We start from the raw sequence: 15,317 nt of genomic DNA, 5'->3' as shown, positions 1-15,317 counted from the left end.
AAAATAGGGTCCCCGTAAATATGAGGCCTAAAGTCGTTGCTTTACCTGCTTTATGAAAGGGGGCCACTCCTATTTACACTCTAACTAGAACATACTTAAAGAAACTCTTATTATATATGCTATCAAAAGTTGTGGTGGAGTTATAAGTATTCTCGTTCTCAACAAGAAGCTTGAAGTTCAAACCTTGGGAATAAAACCATCTTTGATAAGTAGCATTTTACCCTCATTGCGGAATATTCCGATGCAAATTCAAATTAATCGCGCCCGAGGCAAATATCAAGTGAAAAATAAAAAAGTCCAGTATCTACCAAAGTCTAATGATTAGTGATTTGACCCTAGCACTCAATTCTCATAGGAGTAATTAAAAGACAAAAACCATAGTACTATCACTCACTATGTTATCCTTAAATTCAGTACAACCTTTCTGCAATTCTCAGAGGACCAAACTCCATTTTTGTTACACACTTGAGGCCCAACTTTCAAAGTCAAACCCCTTGTACTATGGATGTAGTAACATTCGGCATTATAATAGGCATAATAATACTCTTCTTCTGCGCTGTTTGTGTCTTCACCATCGAAGGCACTTGCAAAAATCGCAATTCTTGATTCCAAACGCCCTTTTCCCAAACACGCCCTTATCACCCTCTGCCTCTATACCCTCCATAAATTTAGGGGTTTTACCTGATTTTGTTCGTGCCCAGATTGAAAAAATGTCAAAGATTGAATCTTTACTGAAACAGATCTGCTTCTGTTTAATCATTTCTATTTCTTTAGGGTTAGTGATTTTTGGGTCTTCTTTATCAGCTGAAGCTCACCAGTGTAACCATGGTCATGGGCATGACCATGACCATGACCATCAGGGGCATCATCATCATCATCATCATCATGGGGTGAGTGAAGTTAAGCAGAGGAAGCTTCCAGAAGAATTAGCAGAAGAGGAGGATCTAAAGCTGTTAGGATTTGGGTTCCATGATGACGTGGATGTGCACCATCATCATAATGGAGATGGAGCCAAGGATATTACTGGTCTTGGTATATATTATATTCATATTTCTATTGCGTATATGTGTCATTTTCATTTGTTCTTGGAGTTTAGCTCAATGGCGCAGCCAGAAATTCATACTCCTATCACATGATTTGAATTCGTGATCTAAGGCAATTTTTGAACCTCCTTTACCACTGCACTAGACTGAATCTTTTCTTATGTCAAGGGGATTCAGCAGTTCATATGAAAAAGGGGTAGCACGGTGCACTAAGCTCTCCCTATATTGCATTTATACCCTGTTTCCGTGGCTTGAACTTTGACCTCCTGGTCACACGATGACAACTTTTACTATTGCACTAAGGCTCCATTTCATTCAAGAGTTCATATAGAACCAAAACAATTTGTTTTTACCCTGTTTGCGCAGTGTAATTTTTCTGCCGAAGGGCATCCAATTGAACCTCCTTGGCTCCCTTTAGCTCCGCTACTGCTTTAACAAACCCTAAACTATTAAATATCAGAATGTAAGGGTTCAAATGGAGTGAAATGGATAGTGAGTATTCGTACAATTGACCTCAACAAGCTTAGGATTGAGATGTTGGTGGTGTTGTTGGATTTTAGCATACACTGATTTTGTAATGGTGCTTCCTATGGTATTGCTTAATTTCTTTTTTTAAAGAGGTTAAAAACTACCTTTTCTCATATTTAATATTGAAAGAAAATATCTTTATAAGTATGTTGCAGAAGGATGTTGTTTTTCCCAATGCTAGAAGAGGTTGAAGGCTATTATCGCAACAATTTGAAGCAGAAGTACTGAATGTTAATAAGGTTTTTCTCTTGGTATGGCAACTAATTGGTGCTAGCGTGTTTTCATTAGCTATTATTTCAGCGGCAAAGGAGGTGACGATGGAAATGAATCACATCTACAATATAAAATGCATACTGTAAACGTAATTTATGGTTTTGCCATAGAGCTAAACAACGGCTGAACGCTGCCATAGCCTGAACAAATATCACGTAATAAAAATTTGATCATCACATTATATGTCTTCCAAACAGTTTTAATCGAAAGGTGGATATAAAGTGTCACATTATTTATAAGTCAACTCACAATGCGAACTTCAATAAATTATTTTGGCATTCTCTTGTTTTGTGCGTACAGTTAGACTTGTGTGATCCATAAATTGTCACTGTCATCTAGACATGCTTATTTTTTACAGGATGCAAGATGTTTTGTTTTAATTGCGTGGTTGATTAGATGATAGGCATTTTGTGCTGTCACGTCTCTTTGCTTGAACCTTTTTTTGAGTATCTCTTTAATTCAAGTATCATTGTTGATATGACTCTTGATCTCGTCTGAAAGACATGTATATTTTGCTTTAAGCCATTCGCAAGAAAGTTTTAACTTGCCGACATATACAAAATTATAAAAATGCACATGTAACACAACAACAACAACAAACCCAGTTTAATCCCATACGTGGGTATGGGGGGTGGGGGGAGCATGTAACACCTAATATGCAAATAATTTGCAAAATAATTGAGCTCTCAGTCTCCACAGTTGCTCTTATATATGTAAAATTACTTTTTTTTGGCGCATGACATATGGGACCGTTTTTGGTAGATCTCTATAATGGGTGTCTTTAGTTGTCACTGAGAACGTTTCTTTGGGTTCATTGACAGGTCTTTGGGTCAATGCAATGGGTTGCTCACTGTTGGTGAGCTTAGCTTCTCTTATATGCCTGATTATTTTGCCTGTAATATTTTGTAAGTAGCTTAAGTTCTTTATGTTTCTGCCCTTGTTCTTTAAGATTCATTGCTTATCTTATCTTCATTTCGAAACACCTAATCAGAATGATTTGTTTCCTGCAGTAAAAGGGAAGCCGTCAAAAGCTGTTGTTGATTCTTTGGCGTTATTTGGGGTGAGAATGATCTTTTATGGGTTAGAATTTCCTGAATATTTTCCATGGTTCGTTCAATTTCTTCTGTTTCTTTGTGTTCAAGTTGAAAAAATTGTTTGTGGTAGGTGAAATTATGTTTGGACATAAACTTCACCTTGAAAAAGGTTTGTGAAAGTTGACCATTTGTGAGTGGAAACCGGTATTTCACTTGAAATACACATTCAAACCAGTATTTCAATGTTTTATACGCTGAAGTTCAATTATTTTGCAATTACTGAACTTCAAAATTTGCAAATAATGATATGATATTTTTTTTGATTGTCCAAATAATGAAATAGTATTTATGCCATTGCTACAGTTTTCTCCAAATCGATAGTAACATTTTAAATCCGATGGTTAACTTAACTATTAGCAAGTGGTGTTTTCACAAATAAAAAGATTTATTTCGTATTATACTAAAATGTGCCTTTTTTTGTGCAACTTATTTTTCTACATAATTTTAAGTTCTTAACAGCTTAAATGGAATTAGCAATTTTTTAGTTTTATATGTCTCCTTGAATAGTTTATTGTAAGTTACAACAAAGTGAACTTTGATTAACGATTTTATTGATCAATTATTTGTAAATCGCTTTCTTTAATTATCAGAAACAGTTTTAATCATGCTAATCAGGAAAGTCCTCCTGTTGCACATATTCCCTCCATCCACTATTGATTGTTCTAGATTTACTAGGCGGAGGTCTCAAAGGTAAAAAATGAGGTTTTATTGCTTTTAAGAAAACTGGAGGAAAAGTTTAACTTGTTTGTAGTCAACTTTTGAAAACGTAATGTAGGTGTTGTTTCTCGTTGTTAGTGGCAGATGTTGAAAAGTATTAGAGAAGGTAGGAAAAATGTCTTTCTTATCTGGAAAGGCTTTTCCAGAAAGCTTAGAAATGAGAGTAGGATAATTGATTTGTGATGAGGAAGTGTTCTATTAGCTATAATTATATCTCAGTAGCGTATACTTTATAGTTGTTCGAAACTAAGTCTTCTCTGAAAGTTCTGTGGAACTTTAAAAAAGATGATCATACACACACATCTTCATATGTTAACAATCGTGTATGTAATGTAACAAATGGCTTCAGATGGTGAGATGATTATCAGATAGATGGAAAAGCTTCTACTGGCAGTCTTCTGCTTGTGAATTATCTTATTTGTTATAATGAATAATATACTGGCATTTTGAATTTTTTAATTGTAATTTTTCCCTTATATGTGAAAATGATCCTTAAATTTATCAGGATATCCGTCTTACCATACATATGGATGCTGCCTGCTAAATGAATTCTGTTTCCGATTTGGAAGTAATACTACTTTATTTGAATATGCTTAATAAAGTTATTGGACGGTTGTTTCTAAAATTATTTACTAGGATAAAAGTTTTCTCATTCTTTCAGACTTCATGACTTACACAGGCAGGAGCCATGCTGGGGGATGCTTTCCTTCACCAATTGCCACATGCTTTTGGTATGATTCTTAATCTTAAATTAGCGAATAAGTAACATTGCATATTGCATTTAGGCTCACTTACCTTTAAATACCAGAAACTCTTAGCTTTTCTCCATCATAATTTAGTTTTACTTAGCTTGGTAACTGTTAAAATGACATAAGGGAGTATGTCTTTACATCAGGCATGTTTCTTCGATGTGTAATCCTAAAACTCACTAGCTTACACTATCAAAGGTAGGTTTGTCTATCTTGCTGTCCCTGAGTGCGTGGGTAACTCCCTTTTCCACCTTTCACTACTCTCAGTCTAGTTCATGTTGGAGAGACTGAATAACATTGTTGTGCTCTTGTCTATGTCCGAATGTTGTGCTGATGCATGTTACTGTCACGACCCTAAACGCGGACCCGATCATGATGGCGCCTCTCGTGAAGACAAGGCCAGCCAACTAGTCCCAATTCCGTAATTTAAATAGTTAAACATTAACAATCAGTCTAAGCATGAGTAAATAAACCAAAGACTAAGCAAAAGATTTTATAATGTGCGAAATACAACCCAAACACAGCCCGATACCGGGGTGTCACAAGTCATAAGCAACTACCAAGGTCTGACTACAACAAAAACAGTCAAAAGTGTACTAAGTACAATAATGAAAATGAGAGGAAGGAAGCAGTGCTGCGAACGTCGTGCAACCACCTTGCTAACTCTGATGACTCCGCGTCTGAGCAATCAACACCCGCTACTGGGTTCCGAAATACCTGAATCTGCACACGAGGTCCAGGGAGTAATGTGAGTACTCCAACCCAGTAAGTAATAAGAGTAAATAAAGACTGAGCAATAGGAAACGATGAATCCACATTTATGATAAACTCAATAAACACAACAGGCTTTCAAATCGGAATACGAGTCAATCGTCTCATTTTAAACCTAGCTTTCGGTAAAAGTCATTTGAAAATGCCTTCCAACAGTTTCAGTAGGAGTTCAATACCATTTATAATAAAAGAGATGAAAACCATAATCGGGCCCTCGGGCAAAACATAGTTCGCATACAGCCCCTCGAGCAAAATAGAAATTTCACAACCCTTTTCATAACTTAGAAACTTCAGTTTAAATGAAAGATTATTTAAAACATTTGTTCAACATTTTCAATAGAGGCTCGGTTTAAAGATGAATGAAAGCAGTAATTAAATCCACATATTCGATAAAAACTCACTTTAAGGAGGAGTGAAAAATAGTAGTCCATAACCAGGCCCCTCAGACAAAGCATCACTCATGTACCTGTATATATATATAGCCCCTCGGGCAAGCCTCTCAGTCACTCGTGACTCAACTCTTACCAATCAACGCTCACACTCAGCACTTACACTCAATAGGTACCATATAGTAATCGCTACGGCGTGCAGCCCGATCCATATATCGTTGCGGCGTGCTGCCCGATCCATATATATATTCGATTGCGCTCACTGGGGGTGTGCAGACTCCGGAGGGGCTCCTACAGCCTAAGCACTATATCGCTGCGGCATGCAGCCTGATCCATAAATATATAATCCTCACTACCAGGCCCCCGATTTCTCTCAGTCATTAACCTCACAATCAGACTCTTGGTCTATCTCAGTCATCAACCTCACAATCAGACCCTCGGTCTATCTCAGTCATCAACCTCACGATCACTCGGACCATCAGTAAAACAAGGAACTCAGCCCAACCAGCTTTTCACATTTTAAGAAATAAAGGGATAAAACCAGATTCAAACAATAAACTGGTAAAACATGACTGAGGATATGCTTTCAAAACAAATAGAGTGAGGAAAAATAGTGAAGGTGCCTCTAAGGGTCTCAGCAGGTCGGCACAAAGCCCCAAACATGGCATACAACCCAAAATATAATATAAATCTCTAGAACATGGAATATAATAAGATTTCAAATCAAATACGCGACTTAACAGTCGTACGGGATGGACCAAGTCACGATCCCCAATGGTGCATAACTCCACGCTCGTCATCTAGCGTGTGCGTCACCTCAAAGTAACACAACGATGTGTAATCCGAGGTTTCAAACCTCAGAACAGTATTTACAATCATTACTTACCTCGATTCGGTCCAAACTCTAGCCCGCGATGCCTTTGCCCTCACGAATCGACCTCTGGATGCTCCAAATCTAGCCACAATCAGTACATAACTATTAAAATATGCTGAGGGAACAAGACCTACTTGATATCCAATTTACATTAAAAATCCCGAAATTGCTCAAACCCAGCCCTCGGGCCCACGTCTCGGAACTCGATAAAATTAACATCAATGGAATCTTCATCCTCTCACGAGTCTATACATATCAAGAACATCAAAATCGGACCTCAAATGGCCCCTCAAACCCTACTCAATGGTCTCTTAATCTCAAGCCCTAATCTCTCAATTTTCTTCTTTAATTTCCACTAATACCATGATTAAACAATGGAAAAATGATCATAAACCCGAGTAATGAGGCTTAGGGAACTTACCCAACTGATTCTCTTCGATTCTCCCTTGAATTCACTGTCCTAGCTCGCTTCCCGTCGTCAAACATGGAGAACTTTAGCAAAATCACGAAGGAACACTATATACTTTCTGACCCAGGTATTTCCGCACTTGCGGTCCCATTACCGCTTCTGCGACTTTTCCACCGCATTTGCGGTCTTCATTAAAATGACAAATCTCCGCATCTGTGGTTAAACACTCGCACCTGCGCTACCGCAGGTGCGCCCACGACACCGCTTCTGCGGTTCCTGAAGAAATTCACATTGGCCGCATCTACGGTTGCTTTACGCATCTGCGATCATCGCACCTGCGGCCTCCCAACCGCAGGTGCGGTTATGACAGAACCAAAAGCTTCAGCTGCAACTCAAATTCCAAATCCTTCCGTCAACCTTCCGAAATCACCCCGAGGCCCCCGGGACCTCAACCAAAAGCACAAACATATCCCAATATCTTATCCAAACTTGTTCCAATCTTCAAAACACCTCAAATAACATCAAATCAACCAACACACACTGGATTCAAGCCAAACTTTCTAAAATTTTCCGAATTCCGTTTTTGATCAAAAACCCAACCAAACCACGTTCGAATGACCTGAAATTTTGCACTCACATCCCAAATGACATAACGGAACTACTGCAACTCCCGGAATTCCATTCCGACCCCTATATCGAAATCTTACCTATCAACCGGAAAACGCTAAAATCTCAATTTCGCCAATTCATGCCTAAACCTTCCACGGACCTCCAAAATGCATTCCGATCACGCTCCTAAGTCCCAAATCACCTAACGAAGCTAACCAAATCATAAAAATTCCGATCCGAGATCATATACCAACAAGTCAAATCTTGGTCAAACTTTTCAAATTTCAAGCTTCAAACTGAGAACTGTTCTTCCAAATTCATTCTGATTACCCTAAAAACCAAAACCACGATTTACATAAGTCATAATACATCACACGGGGAAAGTCATGCCCGAGAACTGACGAGAAATGTGCAAAAGGCTCAAAACGACCGGTCAGGTCGTTACAGTTACTTAGCATGAACCTTATTCTCCTGAGCTAAGATTGTGAGTTGTTATGAGTATCGTGTTTCTGAGAAAAAAAATATCTCTCTTTCTATCCCAATTTGTTTGGCACTATTTCCTTTTCTGTCCGTCCTAATAAGATTGGCTCTTTTCTAGATTGAGAACCCTGTTATTTCTTACATTCCTCTTTTTCAATTGACATGACTTGTTGTGGACCCCACTGCATACAAGAGCAAATTATTTGGTAAAAGGCTGTCTTTGGCATCTTATGAATATTTATCCGATGCGTCAAAGAGTCTTCTTATTTTCTTAAACTCGTGCCTTGTCAGACTATCCGGATTCAATATTTATTTGAGGTGCCAAAACTCAAAAGTCTTCTTTGTTTCAACTCAATATCCAATCAAACTGTAGCAAGCAAATTTGTACGGAGGAAGTAATAAAGTACTACTCCTATTAAGTATGTATGAGTATCCTTAAAGTTGCTGTTAGAATATAGCTAATCGTCTGAGGGAAGGAACATGATAGATCAGACATATATCCTGGCTATATCCCACACTCAAATATTGTTGCCTTTAACTATTTATGGCACTAAATAATTTTACCAAAAAAGATTACTTCTTTTAGGTGGTGGACGCTCCCACTCACATGATCACCATGTGGAACATGATCATCTTCATGATCACTCCGGTCATTCACATGCGCATTCGTTGGAGGATCTTTCTGTTGGATTGTCCATTCTGGGTAAGTTCTTCGACTTGATTCTGTTTTTAAATTTCATTGTTCATTTTTGTGAAATTTACGTGTTTATTTTGCATTTGCATGAAAAGTATTGGGGAGGATTTGCTTCCCATGGTTGCAAAATTGGAAATATCGGAAAAGAAGTATGTTCGAATTCCAATGGAAGTAAATGCTTATTTATTATTATTTAAATATCATGATTCCACCTTTTAATTTGCAAGATGTTCGCTGGCATTAGCTTGATGGTGCTGACTAAGGATGACATGACGGCAAATGTAAAAAGATCTGAGCGTCCAACCTAAAACATAAAGCAATGTGTGGAGAGGCTTAAGACCTCTATAAAACCCTTTTGGAAACCTTTACACCACCTATGTGGGACAGCAATATAACTCAAAAGTTTTCATCATTTTAAAGGGGTGGTGTCTTTTTATCTTCTCTGAGGGTAGGGTGTGAATTCTTATTTTCACAACTTGGATTAACTTTCTTTTACTGTATTTTGATTTCTTCAGATAACTCCTAATTTGTACTTTCTAACTTGTATTAAACTTAAATTCATCTTCTAAGAGCCTGAGATTTGATTCTCTTCTGGTAATGTCATTGACTGTACAGCTGCTGTTGCCACCCTGCTGAATGTTTCATGATACTTTTGTTTTGGCAGCTGGAATTGTGCTCTTTCTTATTGTTGAGAAGCTTGTGAGGTATGTTGAAGATTTTTCTGGAGGAGCCGATGAATGGAGTCATGGTCATCATCATCATCATCGTCATACTCACATCACAAAATTGAAGGATGACGATGATGCTAATGACAACGACCAGGAACTGTCTCTGAAGAAGAGCGGAAACCTATCAGAAAAGACAGCTGGAGGGAGTGACGTGGACGGTGTGTCTGCTGACTCTCCCAATGGGGAAAAGCCAAGTGGAGGAGCTGTTCTCCGGAAGGTAGAATCAGGACATGCCACAATATTTTGCTGTTCCATATTTTGCCAGGCTGAGATCCAGTAAAGTGTATTTCTTGTCAGGATAATCTGCACTTCTGAAATTTCCCGTAATACTAAAACAAAGACTGGAAACTAACAATATTATCATAATTTAGAGGGGGTCATGTGACCTTTTCCTCAACATAACATGCTGTCAGCTGACCAAAGCACAAACAACTACTTTGTCAAGGCAAGGTTTCTCTATGTAATTGTTGTCGTATTGTTTCTTTCCACACTCCATACTGACTTGAACTAAATACAATCTTGTGATACAGTATTACGCATAAATAAGCAATTGTTAGTTCCATACCTTAAATGTTGCAAAACCTTTGCAGCTTAAATCGCTAACATTAAACTGGGTTTTAATTTGATACATGACATGCTCACTAGAAGTTCCGTAAAGTTATTTCCTTGCACCTGAAAATTCTCTAACCACTAATTCCTCCATTTGTAATTAAGTAACTACTTACTATAAGATACAGGTTGACTTTTGTTGTTTGTTCTGATATGGCGTCAGATTAAGTTTAGACAAGGTTTAATGTATCTTTCATCCATTTTGACAATTCTGCAGTGTATCTGTTCCCAGATTGAAAATCTCTTTGAACAGATGCAGTCATTGAAATATTTATTTGTTTGCGGTTATTTGTTGTTGCTATTTGTCTCATATGCTAACTATTGCAGAGGAATACTGGCTCCAGTGCTGCTGACGACAATACTGTTTTAGATGCTGCAAATTGCTCTACCAATTCTGAGTCAGTTGGAAAGGAACAAGCTAAATCACGGTCAAGCCTTGTCTTTGGTTATCTCAACCTCTTCTCTGATGGTGTTGTACGTATTACATAAGCTTGTTTATGATTTCTCACAAACAACTAGACATATCTGGCTGGTGAACATCGATACATTGAGATGTTTTCTGTTATGCTGCAGCACAATTTTACTGATGGGATGGCATTGGGAAGTGCATTCCTCCTTTATGGATCAGTTGGTGGGTGGTCAAGAACTTTGTTTCTTCTCGCTCATGAGCTCCCTCAAGAGGTCATTTATATTTCTTTCTAGTATTTCTACATTACCATGTCAATACTGTTGCATGTTTTTAATTGATTGCCCATATAAGCATTTGCATTTTAGCCACCCGGAGTTGCTCTCTTTCTCTCAACTACGAAAAGCTCTCTCTATTATCACAAGTTCCCTACAAAAATTAGATATCAGATACAACTTCATTGCAATCTCTAACTCTAAGGAAGGGTACTTTTGGTCCTTTTAGCTTATCAGCCACTTGGATAAAATTATCTCCGTCTTGTTTCTCACATCTGCTGCATCTTGTAATGTGGCATTTTTTCCCTCTTGAGTCCGTTACTTTATGTTCTCTCATGTGAATGTGATGATCCCTAAACCTTATTATGTGTTTGCTATGCAGATAGGTGACTTTGGAATCTTGGTAAGGTCGGGGTTCAGCGTCTCCAAAGCTCTCTTCTTTAACTTCTTATCTGCACTAGTGGCACTAGCCGGAACTGCACTGGTTAGTATAATCTGTTGGCATGAGCCAAGTTTCTGCTTTCTTGTCGCATTTGATTAAACTAAAAATTGCCTTGCTATGTAGGCATTGACGTTGGGACAAGATTCTGGTCAGTCGTCATTGATTGAAGTGAGATTCTTTTTTAAGCTATCGGTCAGATAAGCTTGAGTACATAGAAGAATGTCTTTCTTATTTCTAAATTCTAATATAATGTTGCAGGGTTTTACTGCTGGCGGCTTCATCTACATTTCGGTTGCTGGGGTGTTGGCTGAAATGAACAGTAGTGGCAGGACTACATTGATGAATACAGTAATCCAACTTATCTCACTAATATCAGGGATGGCTGTTGCTCTTTGTATCTCCCTTGTTGAATGACAATACATGCTACTTGTCGTGTTTGTAGAAAGGGGTTGAAGTCTCCCCCGATAGGTATAAGAACAGCCTTCCGGTGTTACCTGTTACGACAACATCCAGAGAATACACATTACTTGTCTGATATTGATGAAATTAATGAACATCGTGAAAAGTTCATCTTTATCATTTATTTTCTGCTCTTTTTGCTTGTCATGTTGGTTGAATAAATCAGCAAAGTAGAAATTGGATATCTTAATTGTATATTACATAATGAAATACAGTGGCACATCAACACAATAGAATAAGGTGAATAAAAGCACTTCACCACTTGACAATTAACTTCTTATAAATCTATTTTACTCTCTAACGTTGTCTACCCAACTCAAGCTTCTCAAGAGGGATAACAATATTTGGCCATGTTTGACTTCATTTTGTTGCTCATCCAACTTCTTCTCTTCTTTAACAACTAATACATCATCATGCTTTTCTCCTCCTTTTTTTTTTCCTTCCGCCGCCGCTTCTTTTGTTTAATCTCCCATCTCCACCTTCCCTTCCTCTTCTTGTACTTCCTCGTCCTTTTTGTTTTTGGATTCAAGCTATTGTGCAAAAAATGCCCTCCGTCAATCATAAGAATTTCACCATTTTCAAACAGCTTTTGTAGATTATATTTGAGCAGGATCATATGAGAGTCACTGGCAAATTGCCATATTCTTTCTTGATAAATTTAGATATTGAGTCTTCCCTCGAACCTCCCCCTTCATCGAATTCGTGCAGGGCCTTTTGGATCATCTATAACAAGAGAAAACATTTTATTAGACCATAAAGGAAAATCTTCAACTATGTATATTTCATTGTTGTTGGTGTTGTAGGGGATTTTGCATCTATATCTAATTTTGAGGTCACAATTGAACCTATACCCACTTTGAAAATAATATTGCCAGTCTACCCACTTTACGATCAACTTCAGATTTACCGGGTCTGAAGTTAAAAAAAAAAATTAGTCTGAAGTGAAGAAATTATGCTTCATATACACTTAAGGCCAAATAGGTTTAAAGTGCAACCAATGGTTTCATGCACTTAAGGCCAACAAGTCTGAAGTGAAAAATTACACTTCAGATGCACTTAAGGCTAAAAGATTTGAAGTGCAAGGCCAATAAGTCTAAAGTGAAAAATTGCACTTCAGATGCACTTAAGGCTAAAAGGTTTGAAGTGCAAGGCCAATAAGTCTGAAGTAAAAAATTGCATTTCAGATGCACTTAAGGCCAAATAGGTCTGAAGTATAACCAATGAGTTCATGCACTTAAGGCTAATAAGTCCGAAGTGAAAAATTACACTTCAGATGCACTTAAGGCCAAAAGGACTAAAGTGCAACAAACATTTTCCTTATCCTTAAGGCAAATAAGTCTGAAGTGAAAAATTGCACTTTAGATGCACTTAAGGCCAAAAGGTCTGAAGTGCATAAGGCCAAAAGGTCTGAAGTGCAACCAACGTTTTCATGCACTTAAGGTCAAATTGGCCTGAAGTGCAAATTGCCCAGAAACAGAAATTTGTTATTCGAATTATAACAATCCAATATACGTTTTGATACCTAAACCTACTCCAAATAAGCTCAAATTTAAAACATAACCTCCAAATATCATCAACAACAAACCCCAATCATCAATTTGTCAAAACAACAATAAATCTAACGAACTCTTTTTGCAATTAAGAGAAAGAAAAAGAAGAAATTCTAAACAATAGTAAAAAATAAAGCGTCATAACAGCTCATTACTGTAAAACATCATAAACTACCTTAAAATATGTTCAAAAATACCATATAAAATCACTGTCACCCGAAGAAGAAGAAGAAGAAGAAAGTGGAGAAAAAAACCTGAAGTTGTTTAAAACATGGGTATAGGTTAAATGGTGGAGACCAAATAGAACGCTCGTGCAATTTTTACATTGTTGTTGTATCATTTTTTGTATTCCATCCTACAAGTTGGGTCCATTTTGTATTAATAATCCGAGAACTCCACAAATCGGGTTCATCTTTGAGGCTCTTGTTCTTTTCCGTAAAAAGAAATCTATATTGCAAATTCTTTTCTCCTTTTTTTCATTTGCAATGGCAAACTTTTCACCCCGCCAAGCATAAACTATAATCAATATAACACAATATTCATCCTCAGTATTTTGAGAGCAAGAAGCGCAAAAAAGAGATAGGGGCTCACCTCGCTTCAAAAGCGAAGCGCACACTTCATTAAAGTGAAACACAATTCTTAAAAAGCATAATGTAAACCTTACAAAGAGACAATATAAATAATCAAAAAGTTTAGTTTAAAACTTAAAAGTAGGTACCACAAAATCCTCCATAAACCACAGGACAAACAAAATCAAAACCATTAAATTACTAGAATCAACATCTTATTCTTCTACTCTTCTTGTTCTTCTTCAAGATTATCAAAATCTTGAATTCCTCTATTATCTTCATATTGCTCGTCATCTTCTTCTTTCCCCTCCTCTTCTTCTTCCTCTTCATGATCACTTTCTCTTCATCAATTAGGGATCTGTCATGCCCCGAACTTGGGGGAGCGAGACCAGCACTCAGTGCCTTACCTATCCTTGCGTACCAACTTGCAACTAAGGGACTCTGAACATATGATGTCATACTTTTGGCCATGGGACACATTGCAAGACGACAACGAATACTGACTAAATATGAAATACAAAGCTTGGCCAACAAGGCCGTCATATTTATTACAACTGACAAACCAACCAAATATACATACAAGGCCTGAAAGCCCAACATACTGCACTAACTAACAAGATATGTCTACAAGCCTTTACTAATGGATATACTGTGATCGGAACGGCTATCCGACCTATTCATGACATATATACGTATATATACAAGATATACATAAGGTTCTAGACCCGGAAACTCCGAAAGGCATGGAGCTTACCGATCAAGCTGAGCTCGGGCAACACTTAATGAAGAGGCCTACTCGTCTGTCTATCTGACCTGCACGCATGAAATGCAGCGCTCCCAGAAAAGGTACGTGAGTACGAAATAATGTACTGAGTATGTAAGGCAATATACTAAAAGCTGAAACTGAACTGATAATATAATAACTGCAAATAGCTGGAAGTCAAAGATAATCTGAAGATATGCTTACCTGCTGATACTGACTCAATTCTCTCAATATAGTAAGTAAAATAGTTGTCCGGCCCTACAAGGCTCGGTATACATATATATCTGCTCTGCCGTAGTAGGCTCGCTCATAAGCGCTCGACCATACTAGGCTCTGTATCTCGACCAACTGGGCTCACTCATAAGTGCTCGACCACAGTAGGCTCGGTATATATATAACTGCTCTGCCGTAGTAGGCTCGCTCATAAGCGCTCGGCCATACTAGGCTCTGTATCTCGACCAACTGGGCTCGCTCATATGCGCTCGGCCACAGTAGGATCATCATATAACTTACCATCTGATCATAGGTTGCCCAATAGGGGCCTGCCTATCGATTATAGCTCGATGGTAATGAAAATACTTTTAATATATATATATATATATATATAAATACTTTTAATACTATATATATATATATATATATAACTTCTCTGCTCTCTTGACTGGAAGAATGAAATACTCAAATGAATATGAAGTCCCGATAAAGAGAATATTGTAACTTGCGAGACGAGCAAAATATATGTAAATTTCGGGATATGAATTTTCTTTATGCTTCGTTATCAAACTTGTGTAATGACAAGATTATGCCAAAATGAAAGAAGAGCTTAGCCTTAACATACCTAGAGTAGGAAAAAATTCTACATAATATTCTTGGAGAAGATTGTACC

General features: G+C 37.6%; 1 protein-coding gene across 1 annotated transcript; it reads left to right on the top strand.

The window, feature by feature from the left end:
* The first annotated feature begins 389 nt into the window (after positions 1-389).
* LOC104232946 (IAA-alanine resistance protein 1) lies at positions 390-11,673 on the top strand. The gene is made up of 11 exons (XM_009786222.2): positions 390-1,032; positions 2,666-2,749; positions 2,855-2,904; positions 4,335-4,386; positions 8,523-8,639; positions 9,295-9,575; positions 10,295-10,441; positions 10,541-10,648; positions 11,031-11,132; positions 11,214-11,258; positions 11,349-11,673. Exons 1-11 carry the CDS (start codon positions 396-398, stop codon positions 11,502-11,504), a joined length of 1,779 nt encoding a protein of 592 aa, XP_009784524.1. The 5' UTR covers positions 390-395; the 3' UTR covers positions 11,505-11,673.
* Positions 11,674-15,317: the final 3,644 nt, after the last annotated feature.

Source organism: Nicotiana sylvestris, chromosome 4 (assembly GCF_000393655.2).
Source record: "Nicotiana sylvestris chromosome 4, ASM39365v2, whole genome shotgun sequence".
Lineage (NCBI taxonomy): Eukaryota > Viridiplantae > Streptophyta > Magnoliopsida > Solanales > Solanaceae > Nicotiana > Nicotiana sylvestris.
This window is presented reverse-complemented; position numbering and strand designations above follow the sequence as displayed.

Bases quoted from the DNA above. Each gene is read 5' to 3' on its own strand.
- LOC104232946 (XM_009786222.2), top strand. From the start codon at position 396: ATGTTATCCTTAAATTCAGTACAACCTTTCTGCAATTCTCAGAGGACC. The intron at 10,442-10,540 runs GTACGTATTACA...GTTATGCTGCAG, and splicing joins ACCTCTTCTCTGATGGTGTT to CACAATTTTACTGATGGGAT. The intron at 11,259-11,348 runs GTGAGATTCTTT...ATAATGTTGCAG, and splicing joins GTCAGTCGTCATTGATTGAA to GGTTTTACTGCTGGCGGCTT.